This window comes from Camelina sativa, chromosome 12 (genome assembly GCF_030686135.1).
Source record: "Camelina sativa cultivar CO46 ecotype springtype chromosome 12, ASM3068613v1".
In the NCBI taxonomy this organism is placed as follows: domain Eukaryota; kingdom Viridiplantae; phylum Streptophyta; class Magnoliopsida; order Brassicales; family Brassicaceae; genus Camelina; species Camelina sativa.
Window position 1 is genome coordinate 5,502,173 of NC_141891.1, and position 18,536 is coordinate 5,520,708.

An 18,536-nucleotide genomic window follows, 5' to 3' on the forward strand; every position below is an offset into this window, starting at 1 on the left:
ATTTATTGTACCGGTTCGGTTTTTCGGCGACATACACCAAACCGGTTAGATTCAATCCGACCACACAAATAAGTGGTGACATAACTTTGTTTTATTTGGTAAGTGAAATCACATGAGTTCTGAGTTCATGAACCAACACATTGAAACAAAAATAAAAACAAACAAGGTTGCATTATTGAGTTTCTTATAAAGTTTTTAATTTCTGTAGGCTAAAGTAGTAGTTATAGATCACTTGGTCGAATTGTTTTTGGTAGTAACCGGTGGCCAAGGCCCTCCAGCCATCACAGCTTCGATCTCCCATGTTTCCCGCGGAACGTTCGTCATGTTCTTGCAGCCATCCGCAGTCACGACCTACGCAAATCACACAACAAAAGTGAGATTTTTGTATATGACATTACTATTGCTGAGAGTTTCAACATTTAAAGGTTATATATGGTGAATTAGTCGTGTTACCAAATCGCTTTCAATTCTGACACCTCCGAAATTTCTGAATCTCTCTACTGTTTCACGGTTGAAGAACTTAGAGGTTGCTGCGTTTTCAATGGCTGGGAGCAGCAATGCCTTAATAAAATAGCATCCTGGTTCCACCGTTATGACCTGCATACATACCACTTGGGCAATGAATAGAGACTAGATGACAAGAACCAAAAGCATTTATACTCAAAACTATCAGCCTTACCATTCCTTCAAGAAGGTCTCTTGCAGTGCGTAATGACTTCAATCCAGGTTCCTTTGGTCTTTCCACTCCCTTAAAGATAAAACTCAAAGAAACGGCTAAGAAACACGGACTGTAGTTTTTACATACACGATGCTACTATTGGGTGAAATAGTGATTTTTGATGTACCTTCGGGTAGCCACCGGTATCGTGTGTGTCAATGCCCATGAAGTGACCTAGCCCATGAGGCATGAAAACAGCACCCAAGCGTTGTACCATCATGTCGTCCACATCCCTAGGAAACAAAAATGGAACCGTAACAATGAAATTTAGCTTTAGAGAAGAGAAAACAAAGTAGCTAGTAAACAAATGTCAGAAAGAGAGTTACCCAGTGAGGATGGACCCCTTCTTCAGTGACTCAAGGATGATTCTTTCGGCTAACCTGTACATTGACTTGCTTCAGTTGATGATAGCTAAATAACCATATGGAGATGAAGTTCAAAATAAACAGATGGGGATGTCGTTCATAGGCAGATCTAATTCCCAATTACCACATCTGCATGCATACGTAAACAGAACTACACCGCATCACAGTTAGTCTTACTTGTGCATATCCACCCAGTTTACTCCAGGCTTCATCGCAGAGATTACAGAATTATGAGCATCCAGAACAGCCTGAAAAGACGACAGATCAGAGAAACCTAATTAGGTATAGAAAATCACCAAAAGTCTGGATTGTGAGGAAAAGTTGACAAAAATAAAGCACAAGTTCCACCAATCTTGTAAAGCACTTACATTGTAGATAAGACTCTGGTCGCTTGTAAATTTACCATTAACCTGCACAATATTTGATAAATATAAGGCAAAACTTGCACTAAATTACTATATTCAACGTATTATGATGTTCATGTAATCAGGATTAAAAACACAAGTCAATGCGGTGTAAATACAAATTGGTAACACTTTTAAGGTTTCTGAATAACAGAATAAGTAACATCACATAAAATGGAAAACTAACAATAGGTCCGACGCTAGAAAAGGAACTTACGGGGAATGAACATGTTATGTCAGACGCATAAAAATGGTATTCAGCACCCATATCAAGCAATGCAAAATCTCCATCTTCAAAAGTCTGCAAAAGTAATGGAACATTTTCAAACAGGTAATACTGAGAGAATTAATAAAAGAGAGGAATGGATTCTCATTTAGTATTTACCCTATCATTTGGAGCCGCAGCATGCCCATAATGAAGAACAGCACTGCAAACAAATAATTTAGCAATTTATTATTTTTTTTATGTAAAAAGACATGAAAATTCAAGGTTGATTATGTCTGCATTTTCAGTAATAACAAGATTTTCTCCATCATAACTAACCTGTTATCCCCTGTTGCACAGATGCATGTGTACGAGCAATGCCTACAGCCACCGTACATGTAGCTGTGATGCAGAAACATACTTTCCATCTGATATTCTTTCATGCCAGGTGTGACTCTCCTCATAACCTGATGTGGATAAACAACATGGTTAAAAGACAATTGCATGAAAGGAAGAGAAAACGTCTACATGGAGTAGATAAAGAAGAGTTCAGGTCGGAAACCTAAGTAGTGAAATGATATGAAAAGGAAAAATATTGAACAAGACAACAGAAAAGAACATATTTTCATTCACTGGTAGAAGCATATCAGACCTCTATGTGAGCTTCAGAACTTATATCATTTGCAAACTGTATTAGTTGAAGCTCCAAGCTTGATTTAATAACTCGACACTCCGCCAAAATAGGATGTAAGGTAGTCAAATCAGTCTCAAACTTCTCTATCCCCTGAAAGAAGACACAAAAACAGTAAAAAAAAAAGTACAAATGAGATTCCAATATTCGAGGAAAGGAAACACTATGAGCATCAGAATCCCAAAACTGTTAATCACAAGACGTGCCAGAAGCTATTTATTTTTAGGATCAAGACACGAAAATGGCAAGACGAAATCTCCAGAGCAAGTGAAGAAGAAAGGAAGAAATGTGAAACCTCAAAGCTGGCAGGTTTTGAGAAGTTACTGCTGTCAGTGTTAAGACCATGCAAGAGATACAACAGAGGTTTTCCAGATCCCTTGAATTGTTCATTAAAAACTTGAACAATCTCATCCACATAAAAAACCATGTCAACCATATATGTTTCCTGCAACAGAAAGCACAAAATGCCATCACTATAAAGAGAAATTTATGCATTGAACCAATTAACAAGACTAGAAAATATTCAAATAGTTACCTTAAAGTGTAACAATGGCTTAATCTCACCTAACCAGACAGCATAATCAGCAGGCAACCTTGGAATAAAAAGGATAGATTTCCCACTTCCAATGTCCTTCCAATACCAAAAGAAAATAAATTCATCAATTAAGCAACATAGAATCCAAAGAAATGGAGAAAATAGATGAAAAAAACTCACAATAGCTCCATAGAAATCAGGCTCTCTGACTCCAAACAAGTAAGCAAAATAACTCTCCTGCCTATATTCCAAGTCAATTCAACAAATTAAGATCACTCTATGTTCCACTTAAAACATTGAACAGACTAAACTAGTACGATTTCAATCACCCTCAAGATAAAATTTCCAAATCAGTACCTGAAAAGCTCAGCGTGATCAGTGCAGTATCGATTTTTTTCTTCACCACCCTATCGTTCCAAAAAAATCAAGAGAAACCACGAAATTATAAAACTAAAGACGATAAAAGCTTTGAGCAACCAATGAGTACCTGAAGTAAAACGAATCCATCGAGAGAACGATTGGAACTAGATAAGTCACGGCGTATTGAATCAACGAGCTTTTGCCGGTTACCGGCGTGAAGCTCCATAGGAATCGGCGGTGGAGATAGAGACGACATGACGACTGGGCTAACTTTTGTTTTTTCCCGGCGTGGCAGATCTTATTGTGCCTAAGTATTACAAAACGCTGTCGTTTCAATACTTGAGGACAACAAAACAAGTAACGACGTCGTTTCAAGCGTAGGGAGAAACGACAGCGTTTAAACACGAAGAAGAGAAGTGACCATATTACGAAGTTGTTGAATCAGTGGCCCGAAATCTCGAATCGACTCATCATCATCTCTCTCTCAGCTTCACCGGAGCTGCATTATCAAATTTGCAGAAAGGTACGGCGAGGTTCTCGTCTCCTACCGATCTTTCTCGCTCTTTTCTATTTGTTCTCAGATTCTTAATTGGGTTTTATGAATTTTGTTAATTGGTATCTAGGGTTTTGTTCCTGCTTTCTCTTGTATATTGTATGCTTTGTGGTTGACTTTTAGATCTATATATCTGTGATCTCTTCTTTCTTCGATTACAATTGTTCGTTTTAGGAGTCACGGATTTGGATTTTTGATGGGCTTGGTTTGTTTTACAATGGAGCTTGTTCGATCTAATCGTTCTGGAATTTAGAATTTGGGGTTTTAGGTTTCTTTAGCTTGATTTGTGTGAATTCACTGAAGCCTCTTCAAATGTTTGCTTTAGTAGAGAAATTAACGGATTTTCAAATGTGAAAGCTTTGGTTAATTTGGTTTTTATGAATAAAAGATACCTGCTTGAGAATTCTCTGCTCTATTTTAGAGCTGAAATGGTAACGCTGAAGGTAGCTTGATGTAAAGTTCTCTTTTTTGTATTTGAAGGATTTAGGTTGTGAAGATGGCATCAAAGTTGATACAAGTTCAATCAAAGGCATGTGAAGCTTCGAAGTTTGTGGCTAAGCATGGAACTTCCTACTACAGACAGTTGTTGGAGAAGAACAAGCAGTATATCCAGGAACCTGCCACTGTGGAGAAGTGTCAAGAGTTGTCTAAGCAATTGCTGTACACCCGTCTTGCTAGGTTGATATCTCTCTTCCCTCCTTTATCTCTCAACATTTTCCCTTTTCATATATAGAACCATTTCCGATATTCTGGTTAGCAAGAGACTTTTGTCATTTTCTCATTTTCTTCTTTAAGGCGTAAAGTAGACATGAAATGATTAAACGGGCATACTATGAATCCTCTGATGTCTCCTCTTATTTCTGTTGCCCGCCCCATAATCGATATTGGATTCAAACGTTTACATGTGGTTTATGCTATCTTTTAGCTGAGCTGTTGGTCTTGCTTAGTTCTTTGTCATAAGTTGCAGGATTGTGTTTTAAAGTAGTCAAGCTTCGGTTGGTTTGATTATTAAATCTCTTAATCTCGACTCTTAGTAATCTCATCTGCAACAATTGTTCTTGTCTATATCTCAAATATGCAGTACGGTCCATCTTTTTCGGGGTACAAAAGAATTCTCAGTATATTGCCTCTTGCTTGATAATAAATTGATTCATAGGCGAGACCCGTTCCATCACCACACTTCATCTTACCATGAATTGAAAAGTTTTGGGCATTTGCATTTTGTAATCTTGATGTTGCCTTTATGTGCGACTTGACTCTAGTATCTAACACTTATCCACTCCTTATTACAGCATTCCCGGACGCTATGAAACTCTCTGGAAGGAAGTAGACTACGCAAAGAACTTATGGAAGAACAGATCTGGTCTAAAGGTAGAAGATGCAGGAATCGCTGCATTGTTTGGTCTTGAATGCTTTGCTTGGTATTGCGCTGGTGAAATCGCCGGCAGAGGATTCACCTTCACAGGCTATTACCCTTGAAGGAGAGGAACAATAACTTGAAGATTGTGTAATCACCTCCTCCGTTTTTAGTTTTCATGATTCTCTCTTGAATCGATTTTTTTTTACAGTTTTTCCCTGAAACGGAGGCTTTGGAGCTGAGAAAATCCATTTTGCTATAACTCTTTGATAAGATTGCTCTCAATAAGAACAAAATTTCCCAGGAAATTTCTCTCACTTTAATGTTTGTTTGATAGAAAAGTTGAACCATATTTATGCAATCTATATTGTAACATGTCTCACTAAAAATCAGTTAACGTCTGAATTTTCATTTTTCTTTGATAAAATATGAAGATTTGATTGGTAAATATGAAACTTATTGTTTTTTCAAGTCTTTGTGGTACATAAGAGAGAAGAGGGACGAGAAAGCAGGAGGACCAGCAATGAGAACTTCCACTTCAAAGAGTCACAATTATACGTTTTGGTGTCAGAATTTGAAAAAAGCACAAGCCAAAATCAGAAACTTCAACAGCCAAAGATAAAAAGATGATTCGCGGTGGTGCTTTGACAAATGTCGGATTTAGCTTAACCTTCTTCCTCCTCCTTGCCGTCGTTTGCAGCCAGGTTGATGAATAGATATATTCTTACTGTTCTTTGTTCATGTTTGTGAGTTATGGTAATGTCAAGACGATGATATTATCTTGTTCTGATTGGTTAAATCTAAATGACAGGAGAAGTGCAGCAAAACCTGCATTGCACAGAGCTGCAACGGTGAGCTTATCGTTTTTCTTATGCATACCCTTTGAATATAAAGAGCATTTCTCAAGCAAAACCAGCTCATCTGTCTCGGTCCATCTCCGTTTCAGGTCTCAGTGTTCGATATGGGAAGTATTGTGGGATAGGTTACTTCGGATGTCCTGGAGAGCCACCTTGTGATGATCTTGATACTTGTTGTATGAACCATGACAATTGTGTTACTGTAAAAGGTAAACCAATCAAGAATATCTTTAGAGGGACATTGAAATGAAATGATCATCTTTTAACTACAAATCTATTAGATATTGGATTCTGAGAATGTACTGCTGCATCTGGTTTTTTTGCAGGCATGACTTATGTTAACTGCCACAAGCAGTTTCAGCGTTGCATAAACGAGCTAAAAAGATCAGTCCAACAATCTAATAACCAAAAGGTTGGATTCTCCAAGCAATGCCCTTATTCGACAGTGATACCAACCGTGTACAGAGGAATGGATTACGGCATTTTCTTCAGTAAAATAGGTAAGTAACTAATTAAGCTCTGTTTTATTCATATTGAACCTGTGATTTATGACATTGAACCTTTTGTCACTATAAATTCATTATGAGAATCACTTGTAAACTAATAAGCTGGTAGTGTTCAAAACTTCCAACCATATGACTTATGTTACATTGTTTGTGACATTGCTGATTATAAACCCTTTACTATACTGTCTTCTGATGTTAAAGTGCAAATCGCTTAATTCAGTTAAATACCGATAAGATGCGAATAATCTTGCGCAGGTAACATCATTACACCTAAGCCGCCAGCAAGGCCCGCGTCTGTCGTGGAGGTGGATCTCGCTCGGAGTAAAGCGGACACAAAGGATGGCCTTGGTACAAAGCAAGGCCTTCAAACAAAACAAGGCTCCAAAGTCTCTGTTCCAATGAACCCTTCCCCTTCTTGATCATCAGCTTATAAGGTGACTCATAACTCTATATATATCTCTCAACTTTGTAAATTCGTAAACCTTGTTTTCTAATGGTCAAATGATTATTTTCAGGTCAAAACAAAATAGCAGTGAATGGATTTGTGTCCATCTACATATTACTTTAGTTTCTATTTCACTCTAGATGTGTGTTTATTATAAGAAATTCATATAATTATATAGGAAATATAATGTAGAGAAATAATTTCAACTATGGTTTTTTGATATATATTAATATATATATATATATATAATCAACATAAAGTTTGTTGTTTCATTATATTTGTGATTATTACTTGTGTTATTGTCAACTGCAAGATATTTCAATTAGTATTGTCAAAAACAGCAATCTATACGTAACATCTGATAGATTACACCAAAATGATCCTCTGTTTTTAACGTCAATAATAATAATAGTTCTTATTATGGATAAGGAACGTCCAAAAAGAAACTGAAGATTTGTTAGGGTGTAAATCATGAAACTGCTTCAGTTTTTTTTAGTATTTGTGTACATAAAATAGAGAGAGACAGAAGGGACGAGAAAGCAGGAGCACCAACGATGGGATCTTCCATTATAAAAGAGACCCAAATATAGTTTGGGACAGAAATTTTTGAAAGAACACAAGTCAAAACCCATAAACGTTAACGGGGGAGAGATGATTTGCGGCGGTGCTTTGGCACGTATTGCTTCCGGCTTAACCGCCTTCCTCCTCTTCGCCGTCGTTCACAGCGAGGTTATATGTACTTACTGTTCTTTGTTCATGTTTTGTGTCTTTATTGTTACCTTTTTTCTGATGGGTTGAATCACAAATGACAGGGGAAGTGCAGCAAAACGTGCATTGTACAGAACTGCAACAGTAAGATGATTTGTGTGCATTCTTTTGAAATTTGGAGAAAAACTAACTTAGTGCATGATCTGTTTTTCTTAACCCCATCTCTCTGTTTCTTCAGGTCTCGTCATTCGATATGGGAAGTATTGTGGGATAGGTTACTATGGATGTCCTGGAGAGAAACCTTGTGATGGTCTTGATGCTTGTTGTATGACACATGACAATTGTGTTGATCAAAAAGGTAAAACCAATCAAGAATAGAAAGCTCATTCTTGAGTTGTAAAACAGGATATCATTTTGAGTATTTGATAATCAATTATGGAATTTTTTTTCAGGTATGATTTACGTTAACTGTCACAAGCAGTTCATACGTTGCGTAAACAAGCTAAGCAGATCAATCAAAAAATCTAACGGTCAAAAGATTGGATTCTCCGAGCAATGCCCTTATTCGACAGTGATACCAACCGTGTACAACGGAATGAATTACGGCATTTTCTTCAGTAAAATAGGTAATTGTATTGACATTGAAGCTCCGATATATTCATATTGAACCTGTGATTATGGGACATTAAATTGTTTGCCACTACAACGGTATGAGTATATAAGCTAGTCCTAGTGATGAAACCAAATGACTCTCTGTTACATTGTGACATTTCTGATTAGAGTACTTACTGTGAATAATCTGTGTTCAGGTAATATCCTTAAACCTCCCATGCTCGGAAGCAAGCCTCTCGTGGAGGTGGATCTCTCAAGGAGTAAAGTGGACATCAAGGCTGGCCTTGGAATAAATGAAGGCCTTCAAACAAAAGAAGGCTCCAAAGTCTATGCTTCTTTAAATATGAGCTCTTCTACTTTTTGATCATGTTCTATCAACTTTGTAAAATCTGTAACTTCATGGTTATAGAAAAGTCATTAAATAGACTTCGTATTCTTTCACACGGATCAAAATCAATTGGTTATCAATGAATTAGTCTATGTATTTTGAATGCTACATTGCTAATCACATCACAAATAACTTCACCAAAAGTCAAAACGTGACTATTTTAGAACATTCACCATTTTTTTATCTATAAATTATATGTATTTCAATTATTAAAAACAGGACTTTATAGAGGAACATGTGGGGGTAAGTGGTAACTCCACCTCTGTTGCCATCTATCTTATAAAATCCAGGTTGTCTTCCTCACCTTAGTGGGAAGTATATATATGGCCACTGGGCCAACGATGAAAGAAAAGTCTACAAAACCCTTGCCTAATAACATAAAGAGTAGACTTTTGTACTTTTAATGTTTCTGTTATCTTAGTCGCACGTTGTCTATTTTATTCTTGACGATGATAAGCTGAAGAACTTCTGAAAACAAAAACAAAAAGGATCGGAGAAGATGAGGGCTAATCACTCTCTCTTTTTCGGCATTTTCTTTACCCTTGCCATCACCATTGTAGTTCACGGCCAAGGCCGATCAGGTTTCCTTTTCTCCTCTCTGTTCAGACTAAAGAAACCTTGAGTTTGTGATTGAAACTCAAAACATAGAATCGAGAAAACCTGTCTTGTAAATTTAGTCAAAAGTCTAATACAATGTCTTGTGTTGCAAGTAATCATAAATCCTCTGTTCTCTCTGTTGTTTGATTATAAATTGGCCCATGTTCTTGAAGGTGTTTAAATTTTGTGAAATGAAGTTGGCTTTAAAAACTTTCTCAAACGTCATTAACATTTTAGCTTGTGTTGTAAGTAATCTCCCTTTCTTCTCCTCTGATCCACAGGTTACATCAACATCGATTGTGGCATACCTCCTTACGAAACCCCTGAAGACACTATGGCCAAAATCACTTACGTCTCCGATGATGCCTTCATAACTACTGGCGTAAACTTCAACGTCTCTGAAGAATACGGCTATCCGAAAAACCCTGTTTTGCCGTCAACTCTTGCTGAAGTAAGAGCATTCCCTCAAGGAAACAGAAACTGTTACACCTTAAAAACTTTTCCAGGAAAAGGGAACCTTTATCTCATCAGAGCTTGGTTTATGTATGGAAACTACGATGGTAAAAAAGCCTTGCCTGAGTTTGATCTCTATGTAAACGTGAATTTCTGGTCGACAGTGAAGTTCAAGAATGCTTCTGACCAAGTCATAAAAGAGATTTTAAGCTTTGCAGAGTCAGAGACAACATATGTTTGCCTTGTGAACAAAGGTAAAGGAACTCCTTTTATTTCAGGCTTGGAGCTCCGGCCTGTGAACAGCTCAATCTATAATACTGAATTTGGAAGAAATGTCTCATTGGTACTCTATCAAAGATGGGACATTGGATATTTAAACGGAACAGGACGGTACCAAAACGATAGATTCGATCGTATTTGGTCTCCATACTCCTCAAATATCTCTTGGAACTCGATTGTAACATCCGCCTATATCGATGTTTTTCAGAACGGTTATTCGCCGCCTGATGAAGTTATTAAGACAGCTGCTTCGCCTAAAAGCGATGATGATCCGTTGGAACTGTTCTGGACATCTGACGATCCAAATGCTCGGTTCTACGCATATCTTTACTTTGCGGAACTCGAGGCGCTAGAGAGTAATGAGACTAGAAAGATGAAGATTTTGTGGAATGGTTCCCCTGTTTCTGAAAATTCTTTTGTTCCTTCTTCAAAGTATTCAATGACGTTATCTAATCCAATAGCTTTCTCTGGTAATGATCACTTGATTTCTCTTCAGAAGACCGCAGATTCAACGCTTCCACCAATTCTCAATGCTATTGAGATCTTCACAGTACAATCTCTAGATGAATTTTACACCAGAACTGATGATGGTGTGTTTCCATCTCTACTTGGACTCTGTAAGATTGCTACTAAAACTCACATTTTTTATTTTTATTTTGTTAATGCAGTTCATGCCATAGAAAGCATAAAAGAAACGTATAAAGTGAATAAGGTTTGGAGTGGTGATCCTTGCTCCCCAAGACTATTCCCTTGGGAAGGTATTGGATGCAGTTACAGCACTAATAGTTATCATCAAATCAAGTCCCTGAATCTTAGCTCAAGCGGATTACAAGGACCAATAGTATTGGCATTTAGAAATCTCTCTCTTCTTGAGTCATTGTAAGTATACAAATACATTGACACTTTCCACCACTGTTATTCACATCAACTATAAAAGACTAATGCATTGTTTTACTCAGGGATTTATCTAACAACGACCTACAACAAAATGTACCTGAGTTTTTGGCGGATCTAAAACATTTGAAACTTCTGTAAGTGACCACAGAATATATAGATATATAGTCTTGGTCTATTTTAATAGTGAACTTGCCTCTTGACATTTTTTTTTTCTTTTGTGTTGCAAGGAATTTGAAAGGAAACAATTTTACTGGGTTTATTCCAAATTCTCTTATGAAAAAATTTAAGGCTGGTCTACTTGCACTCAGGTAACATCTAGCATTTTACAGAAAAGTTACTGAAACACAAGCACTCTCTATGAATCTTGTGATTTCCTCTGTTTTCCAGTGTGGATGATCAAAACATTTGTACCTCACGTTCATGTCAAGACAAGAAGAAGAACAACATGGTCGTACCAATAGCCGTAGGGACATCAGTAATCGTTCTCATTGTTGTCTTAGTTATCATATGGATCATACTAAGGCAAAGGAAAAAAGGTTAGGTTAGAATTTTATTACTTCACGCGCGGTTAATAAATTTGAAGTCAGATTTTTGCTGAGAAAAACGAATGTTTTGATTTTAGGTGCCTATATAGGACCACTCCTGCCTTCAGGGAAGAGAAGATTCACATATAATGAGCTCTCTAGCATTACAAACAACTTCAATAAAGTGATTGGTAAAGGAGGGTTTGGTATTGTGTATCTCGGTTCCCTTGAAGATGGGACTAAAATTGCTGTAAAGATGATCAACGATTCTTCACTGGGAAAACCTAAAGAGTCATCATCATCATCCAGGGCTTCTAACCAATTCCAAGTCGAGGTAATCTAAAGAACATCAAAAATATGATCATATATTTTGGAAATTGTTGTTTTATATGGTTGCTTAAGTGTAAAATGTTTGCAGGCAGAGCTTCTTTTGACAGTGCATCACCGCAATTTAGCTTCCTTTGTTGGATATTGCGATGATCGCAGTATGGCTCTCATCTACGAGTACATGGCCAACGGCAACTTGCAAGCTTATCTTTCAAGTAATCTTCATCTCTCTCTATTTCTCTGTTACCAATTGTTGCTTCCTATGAGCTCACCGTCATCGGTGTTATGTCTACGGACATGCAGGTGAGAATGCAGAAGATCTTAGCTGGGAAAAGAGACTCCATATAGCCATAGACTCTGCTCAAGGTTGGTCTTAGTTTTGACATCCTTGATTTTTAACTACAAACCAAACCTGGCTTAGTTGTTAACACCTAGTTTTCTTTCGCCTTGGCAGGTTTGGAGTATTTGCACGATGGGTGCAGGCCAGCAATAGTACACAGAGACGTTAAAACAGCAAACATCCTATTGAACGATAACTTGGAAGCCAAGATTGCTGATTTCGGCCTTTCTAAGGTCTTCCCTGAGGACGATCTCAGCCACGCCGTGACTACCGTCATGGGAACTCCAGGCTACATTGATCCTGAGTAAGTTCCTTTAATTTATACACTCTACGGATCACACGGTCTGGCTGGTAGTATCACAAACCAGGGGTAATACTGAAACTAGGGTTGGCCAATTCAGTTCAAAACCCTTTTTTCAGTTTAGCAAAAATTATAACCAATTTAAGTGGACAACAATATCATATCTTATAAACTAAACAAATCAGATTTGTGGTGACAGACACTACAGAACATTCGTGCTGAACGAGAAGAGCGACGTGTTCAGTTTTGGGGTCGTTCTTCTTGAACTCATTACTGGCCAGCGAGCCATCATCAAAACCGAAGAAGGAGACAATATCAGCGTTGTTCACTACGTTTGGCCGTTCTTCGAGGCCAGAGAACTAGACGGTATAGTGGATCCGCTACTTCGCGGCGACTTCTCGGAGGACTCAGCCTGGAAGTTTGTAGAGATCGCAATGTCTTGCGTCAGAGAGAGAGGATCCAGTAGACCAACAATGAACCAGATCGTAACGGAGCTGAAACAATGCTTAGCCGCCGAGCTGGATCGAGAGCCACAGAGCCACTAGTGTCTAGTGAAAGAGATAATGGAAGTACGTACGTAGGACTAACCAAAATTGATTAAAAGAGAGGTTTGATCACTTTATGCTCTATATACATTGTTGTGTTGTATAATGTATGGCCTGATTCATATATGATTGACAGTAATTTCTAAAGAGTTCTTACTCAATTTTTTTTTCGTTTTATAGTTTCTTGTTGTCGTTTCCGTAAAAATCTTACTAATATAAGTAAACATGCTTTGTTTTGTGATAAAATGTAACCTTGCTTCGGCGTGTACATGCATCCCAACAAGTGAACTTTTCGATACTTAGGCGATGAATAGAGTTTATTATAATCGGGTTATTTTTGATGAATTTAGGATAAACGATACAGAGTATAAATATTCGATATTTTTTGTATTGAAAACCTAATTAATTACAACAAGAGATGATGCTATGTTTCGCAATTTTTGGTTTTATGGTATTTCAAATATCTTTTTGTCGGTGTCTTCATATTTAAAGACAAAATAAAATATGGATGAGAAACATGTGACCAACTAACTCTTCGATCTTTATTTATAACAATTAAATAAATCGTGATCTAGTGATAAACCGATACAAAATACTCCATCCGTTCTAATTTAGTTGTCGTTCTAGGATTTAATTTTGTTTCATATTAGTTATCGTTTTAGTTTTTCAATGCAGATGTTTGATGAATATTATAATCTTATCCCTGCTGTTTTAAAGTTTTAACTAATGAAAAATTATAAAATATATTAATGAAGAGCAAAACATAAAATTTAATAGTTTCCTTAATTTGTGTGCAAAAACTTTAAACGACAGTTAAACTAGAACGGATGGAGTATAATTTTGCCTTTTAGACAAAAAAGATATGGATATCATGAAATGATGAAATTTAGGGGTGTATTGAAATTTATGAGATTTAGAAAATTTGGAATTTTAATAAATTTTAGAGAAGTTGATATGATTTATAGTAAAAAAAAATTAAATATCACCTAAAACCATGAAATTTGGATTTCTGTATTTTTAACTAAATAAATTCTCTCAAATTCTCCAAAATCTCTAAAAATTATTAAAATCCAAATCTACAAACTGTTTTGAATAATAGTAGATTTTAAAATAGATTTTTAAATCATCATTTTAATAACAGTAGATTTTAGCTGACTTTAAAAAATCCATGATTAAATAACATAAGATTTGTAAATTTTAGAGAAATCACTTAATTCCAAATGATTATTATTATTTTTCTTCTGTCGACATGCAACATGTCACATGTGACATACATGTCTTTTTCGTTTTTTTTTTCCGAGTTTTTTTTTCTTACATTAGTTTGTCATATTGACGCGTGATCAAAATCTTCAACACCTATTTAACCGTTTACCCAAAAAAGTCAATTTTTTTTTTTTTTACTCCTATCTCTAATTCATCTTCTTCTTCTCCAAAATTGATACTTTTCTTCGGGTCATGAGAGAAGGTCCAATTTCCTCAGATCACAACATTTTCATCTGATCCTCTTAAACAAAAACCCTAAAAAAGCCCTTGATTTTTTTCGTTTCAATTGTGTACTCAGAGACTCCCCAGACCTTAAAAGGCTTCATCTTTCGTTTCTCTGATCAATGAAGAAGGTGCTTCATCGAAGTTTTAAGCCTGCTAAATGGTAAATTCAGTTTGTTCACATTACCGGAGGAATGATACAATCTGGGTTTGTTTTGAATGATTTTGTGATTTGTTTTTTCATGTTTTTTCAATAATGAAGCAAAACTGCTTTACAAATGGCGGCGTCACGCCTGAAAATACTGAAGAACAAAAAGGATACACAGATTAAACAATTAAGAAGAGAATTGGCTCAATTGCTCGAGTCCGGCCAAACCCAGACAGCTCAAATTCGAGTAAGCAAGCAATCAAATTTTTTCATTTGTTTGTATGAAAATATGTGATTTTTGAGTCATGGATTGTGAAATGCTTATTATACTTTCTCTCAGGTGGAGCATGTGGTGAGAGAAGAGAAGACTGTAGCTGCTTATGAGCTCGTTAGTATATATTGTGAACTTCTTGTTGCTCGTTTGGGTGTCATTGACTCTCAAAAGTAAGTTAAAAAAGTTTATTTGTGTTTGTTTCTTTTTGTTCTATTGTGTTATATGTGTTTGATCATTGTTTTCTTATCTTACTTCAGGACTTGCCCTAATGATCTTAAGGAAGCTGTGGCGAGTGTCTTGTACGCTTCTCAAAGGTTAACAGATGTTTCAGAACTCTCAGATATTGTTAAGCAGTTCTCTGCAAAGTATGGGAAAGATTTTGTTTCAGCTGCTATTGGTTTGCAACCTGATTCTGGTGTCAGTCGTTTGGTAAGTGGTTGTAACGGTGTTCTCTTCTTTTCTTGCGCTGTTTGTATTAAGACTTAAGAGAGGTGTGATTGCTTATGAGACTCTCTCTGTCTCTTTATGTTTAGTTGGTGGATAAATTGTCTGTTAAAGCTCCTGATGGTCCAACGAAGAACAAAATTTTGACGGATATTGCTGCGCAGCATAATGTAACTTGGGAAGCAGAATCTTTGGTTGAATCAGATCCAAAGGAAACTGTATTAGCGGTTAGTAGTATATTTTTCAGTTCAATATTGCTGATGTTACTTTCACCTTCTAGTATCTGTTTCCTCATTAGCATTTTTCGATTTCTTTGAGCAGAGTGGAGCAAGTTCCTCTCACTCTCAGTCTTCAAGAATCCAAAACAATCAACTTCCAGAGTTTCAAGCTCCAGCTACGACTGTCAATGTGTCGCAGAATTCATATGCCATTGATGGAAGATCTTCAAGCCGCACTACATCTACTGATTTCAACATTGGGAAGACAGCTGATTACTATCATCAAGACCCAAAACCGTCTGGTTAGTTTTTCATATCTTTGATGTTCCTTCTGTTTTTTCGTCGTTCTTTGTTTGTGCTGACCGTTAGATTAAAACAAATCGTCATTTGTTTTAATACAGGAGGTAGAACTGACGGTAGAGAACACAGACATCCCAATCCAGGTCATGGGGATTCATCTCCATGGGAAACAGAATTTGTTGATGCAACAAGTGCTGCACGTGCAGCTGCTGAATCTGCAGAAAGAGCGAGTTTTGCTGCACGTGCAGCTGCTGAGCTTTCAAGTAAAGAACGGATGATGGCAATGCATAATTCAACAGAGTCGCTGAACTCATCCTCTTATGATAGTTTAAGAAACAATCCCCCACATAGTCGAAGTAGCTCAAATGTGCAAGGCGGAGGTTTTGGTAAGGAAGAGATGTTAAGAAGCAGTAACATGCAAGAAGATCAATCTACTACTACTAGGGCAGAATCTTCTAAGAAGAATGTTGATGAGCTATCAGAAAATGCTTCATGGAGGAGAGGTCGTTCTCGGGAGAACTCATTGGAGATGAGGCCGAACGATTCTTTTGCTAAAATGGGTGGAGAGAAGAAGCAGCCAAGTGTGGATGATTTAGACCTTAGCAATTCAGAAGGTGTTCTGCTCAAGAAACAGTCAAGTCATGCTTCATCACATTCACAGTCAAGCAATTTATCTGATGACTATGATGTAACTGCCTCGGACCATATCGATTCACCAAGTATCTTGGAAAAAGACAGATTTCAGAGCACTGTTGAAGATGAAGATACAGAGAGTCGCAATTATGGTCCTGATGTTGTTGTTGCTCCAGCTTTTGATGACTATAGCTCGTTTTTCGATAAACCTCAATTTGACACAGAGGATGCTTATCATGATGAACCAGAAGAAGGATTAGGATTTTCTTTGCTCGGCAGTAGCAGCAAAACACCTGATCATATGCCAACAGAGACAAGTTCATGGAGCTTCGAAGGAGACAAGGCTATGGGACAAACCAGCTCAGCCTCAACCTCACAGGTTCTTGAGAAGGAGAAGCCTCCTATATTTGATGATGGTCCTACAAGTCCTCCGGCTTCTCTGCATGAGCCTAAGCCGTCTGCAATGTTTGATGACTATGACCGAGATTCTGAAAGTGAAGAAGACAATCTGAAAAACAAAGGAAAATTTTCAGGACATGTAGAAGAAAGCCCGAAGCTGAAATCTCTTAAGTCCCCAAAGTCTAATGTTCCTGATGATCTAGGACGCTACTTTTTCCCCTCAGACTCCGAAGACGAAGGAGATGATTCCAAGATACAGGAAGTATCCGACTCAGAGACTCCTACAGGTCTTAGGATTGAACCTCTAGCCGCTGGAACTAAGAATGAAACAACTCTCCCATCTTATGGAATGAGTCCGCCAAGAGACAAGACATGGTCTAAATCTGTTAAAGAGCATGTCCCAACAGTAGTTGATCCATCGAGGTCTTCTTCTTTTCAGACAGACAGGAAAGAACTTAACACTCAGAGAGCAAGCAACACGGACAAAAGACCAAGCTATATACCTCCAGCTTCATTTTCTAGTGATGATGAATCAGAGACGGAACTTCCGGAGATAAATTCTGTCAGATATCAAGATAAAAAAACTGAGTCAAGAACTCAGCCAACACATCTACATTCGCGCGTCAGCCATGAGGACACGGAGAACAAGATTCCGACCCGAGTTTCCACCAGAAGTCAAGAGAGGAGGATCCACAAGACCACCCCTGCCTCTGCTTCTGCCTCATATATTCACTCAATATCTAGTGACGATGAAGATGAGAGAGAATTTGGTAGAGATGCTGCACGCACCCAAACCAAGCCTTCTATTTCCATCTCACGAAGAACAAAGGGACAGGAGAGAAGATCATCTCTGGTTACCACGAAAACTGAGACAGTCTTTGATGATCAAGATTCGCCTCCAAAGCCAAATCCTGAGGCCAAGCCACTAGCTAAGAAACATGTATCAGCCTATTCTTCAAGCTCTCTTCCAAAAACTGACAGAGCTTCTCACGAACAAGAATCTCCTCCAAAGCTAACTCCTGAGACCAAGCAACTGGCTAAGCAACAAGGAGCAGCTTCTTCCTTAAGCTTTCTCCCAAAAACCGACAAAGCTTCTCACTATCAAGAATCTCTTCCAAAGCCAGGTCTAAAGGCCAAGCCAGCAGCTAAGCGACAAGGATCAGCTACTTCTTCAAGCTCTCTTCCAGAAACTGGAAAAGTCTCTCACTATCGAGAATCTTCTCCAAAGCCAACTCCAGAGGCCAAGTCATTGGCTAAGCAAGAAGGGTCAGCTTCTTCAAGCTCTCCTCCCAAAACTGTGACATCACCTGAGCCAGAACCTCCGGCAAAGGAGAAATCTAGCCATGTTCATCCCAAACTCCCAGATTACGACGACATATTTGCCAAGCTTGGGGCTCTTCGTCGCTGAACTTCTTCTACTCATTCTTCCCGCCTGTTGATATATACATACTCATTGTTTTATTAGCGCTCATTCTTTTCTTTGATTGTTTGCTTGTAGATTGAAGTTAATTTTCGTATCCTGAGCATAACATTTTGCCTTGAAGTATTTCATTTCTTTTGTATAACATGTTTGGCTTCCTTGTCATATATAATCAGATTATTGTCATATATTTTGGTGGACTAACAGCGATGGTATATAGTGCAATGATAATAAGAGAATAACATGTT

At 37.6% G+C, this 18,536-nt stretch overlaps 6 protein-coding genes across 8 annotated transcripts; 5 read left to right on the forward strand and 1 right to left on the reverse strand.

The window, feature by feature from the left end:
• Positions 1–73: 73 nt before the first annotated feature.
• Positions 74–3,680, reverse strand: LOC104730383 (uncharacterized). The gene is made up of 16 exons (XM_087479412.1): positions 3,406–3,680; positions 3,276–3,325; positions 3,099–3,159; positions 2,919–3,014; positions 2,679–2,828; positions 2,345–2,476; positions 2,032–2,159; positions 1,873–1,915; positions 1,705–1,788; positions 1,452–1,493; positions 1,261–1,331; positions 1,045–1,098; positions 846–951; positions 680–748; positions 454–597; positions 74–351 (listed from the first exon to the last, which is right to left on the reverse strand). Exons 1-16 carry the CDS (start codon positions 3,532–3,534, stop codon positions 229–231), a joined length of 1,482 nt encoding a protein of 493 aa, XP_087335538.1. The 5' UTR covers positions 3,535–3,680; the 3' UTR covers positions 74–228.
• On the forward strand, positions 3,670–5,496 carry LOC104730384 (uncharacterized). 2 transcript variants are annotated; one of them, XM_010449545.3, is made up of 3 exons: positions 3,670–3,801; positions 4,312–4,509; positions 5,124–5,496. In XM_010449545.3, exons 2-3 carry the CDS (start codon positions 4,328–4,330, stop codon positions 5,308–5,310), a joined length of 369 nt encoding a protein of 122 aa, XP_010447847.1. In that variant the 5' UTR covers positions 3,670–3,801; positions 4,312–4,327; the 3' UTR covers positions 5,311–5,496. The 2 variants fall into 2 exon arrangements, with proteins under 2 accessions (XP_010447847.1, XP_010447848.1); XM_010449546.3 differs by having other exon boundaries at positions 3,679–3,801; positions 4,319–4,509.
• Positions 5,497–5,648: 152 nt separating this feature from the next.
• On the forward strand, positions 5,649–7,268 carry LOC104730385 (phospholipase A2-delta-like). Its single transcript, XM_010449548.3, has 6 exons — positions 5,649–5,892; positions 6,000–6,039; positions 6,135–6,254; positions 6,372–6,545; positions 6,807–6,985; positions 7,067–7,268. The coding sequence occupies exons 1-5, from the start codon at positions 5,815–5,817 to the stop codon at positions 6,968–6,970; spliced, it is 576 nt and encodes a 191-aa protein (XP_010447850.1). The 5' UTR covers positions 5,649–5,814; the 3' UTR covers positions 6,971–6,985; positions 7,067–7,268.
• A 257-nt stretch (positions 7,269–7,525) lies between these two features.
• Positions 7,526–8,757, forward strand: LOC104730386 (phospholipase A2-gamma-like). Its single transcript, XM_010449549.2, has 5 exons — positions 7,526–7,725; positions 7,809–7,848; positions 7,943–8,062; positions 8,157–8,330; positions 8,514–8,757. Exons 1-5 carry the CDS (start codon positions 7,648–7,650, stop codon positions 8,678–8,680), a joined length of 579 nt encoding a protein of 192 aa, XP_010447851.1. The 5' UTR covers positions 7,526–7,647; the 3' UTR covers positions 8,681–8,757.
• Positions 8,758–9,104: 347 nt separating this feature from the next.
• Positions 9,105–13,146, forward strand: LOC104730387 (putative LRR receptor-like serine/threonine-protein kinase At4g29180). 2 transcript variants are annotated; one of them, XM_010449550.2, is made up of 11 exons: positions 9,105–9,285; positions 9,583–10,623; positions 10,702–10,912; positions 10,993–11,064; positions 11,158–11,238; positions 11,318–11,466; positions 11,553–11,788; positions 11,873–11,996; positions 12,085–12,147; positions 12,236–12,425; positions 12,622–13,146. In XM_010449550.2, exons 1-11 carry the CDS (start codon positions 9,204–9,206, stop codon positions 12,965–12,967), a joined length of 2,595 nt encoding a protein of 864 aa, XP_010447852.2. In that variant the 5' UTR covers positions 9,105–9,203; the 3' UTR covers positions 12,968–13,146. The 2 variants fall into 2 exon arrangements, with proteins under 2 accessions (XP_010447852.2, XP_087335537.1); XM_087479411.1 differs by having other exon boundaries at positions 9,583–10,912.
• A 1,023-nt stretch (positions 13,147–14,169) lies between these two features.
• On the forward strand, positions 14,170–18,476 carry LOC104730388 (uncharacterized). The gene is made up of 7 exons (XM_010449551.3): positions 14,170–14,615; positions 14,715–14,847; positions 14,941–15,044; positions 15,132–15,303; positions 15,408–15,545; positions 15,640–15,838; positions 15,938–18,476. The coding sequence occupies exons 1-7, from the start codon at positions 14,575–14,577 to the stop codon at positions 18,274–18,276; spliced, it is 3,126 nt and encodes a 1,041-aa protein (XP_010447853.2). The 5' UTR covers positions 14,170–14,574; the 3' UTR covers positions 18,277–18,476.
• The last annotated feature ends 60 nt before the right edge of the window (positions 18,477–18,536 follow it).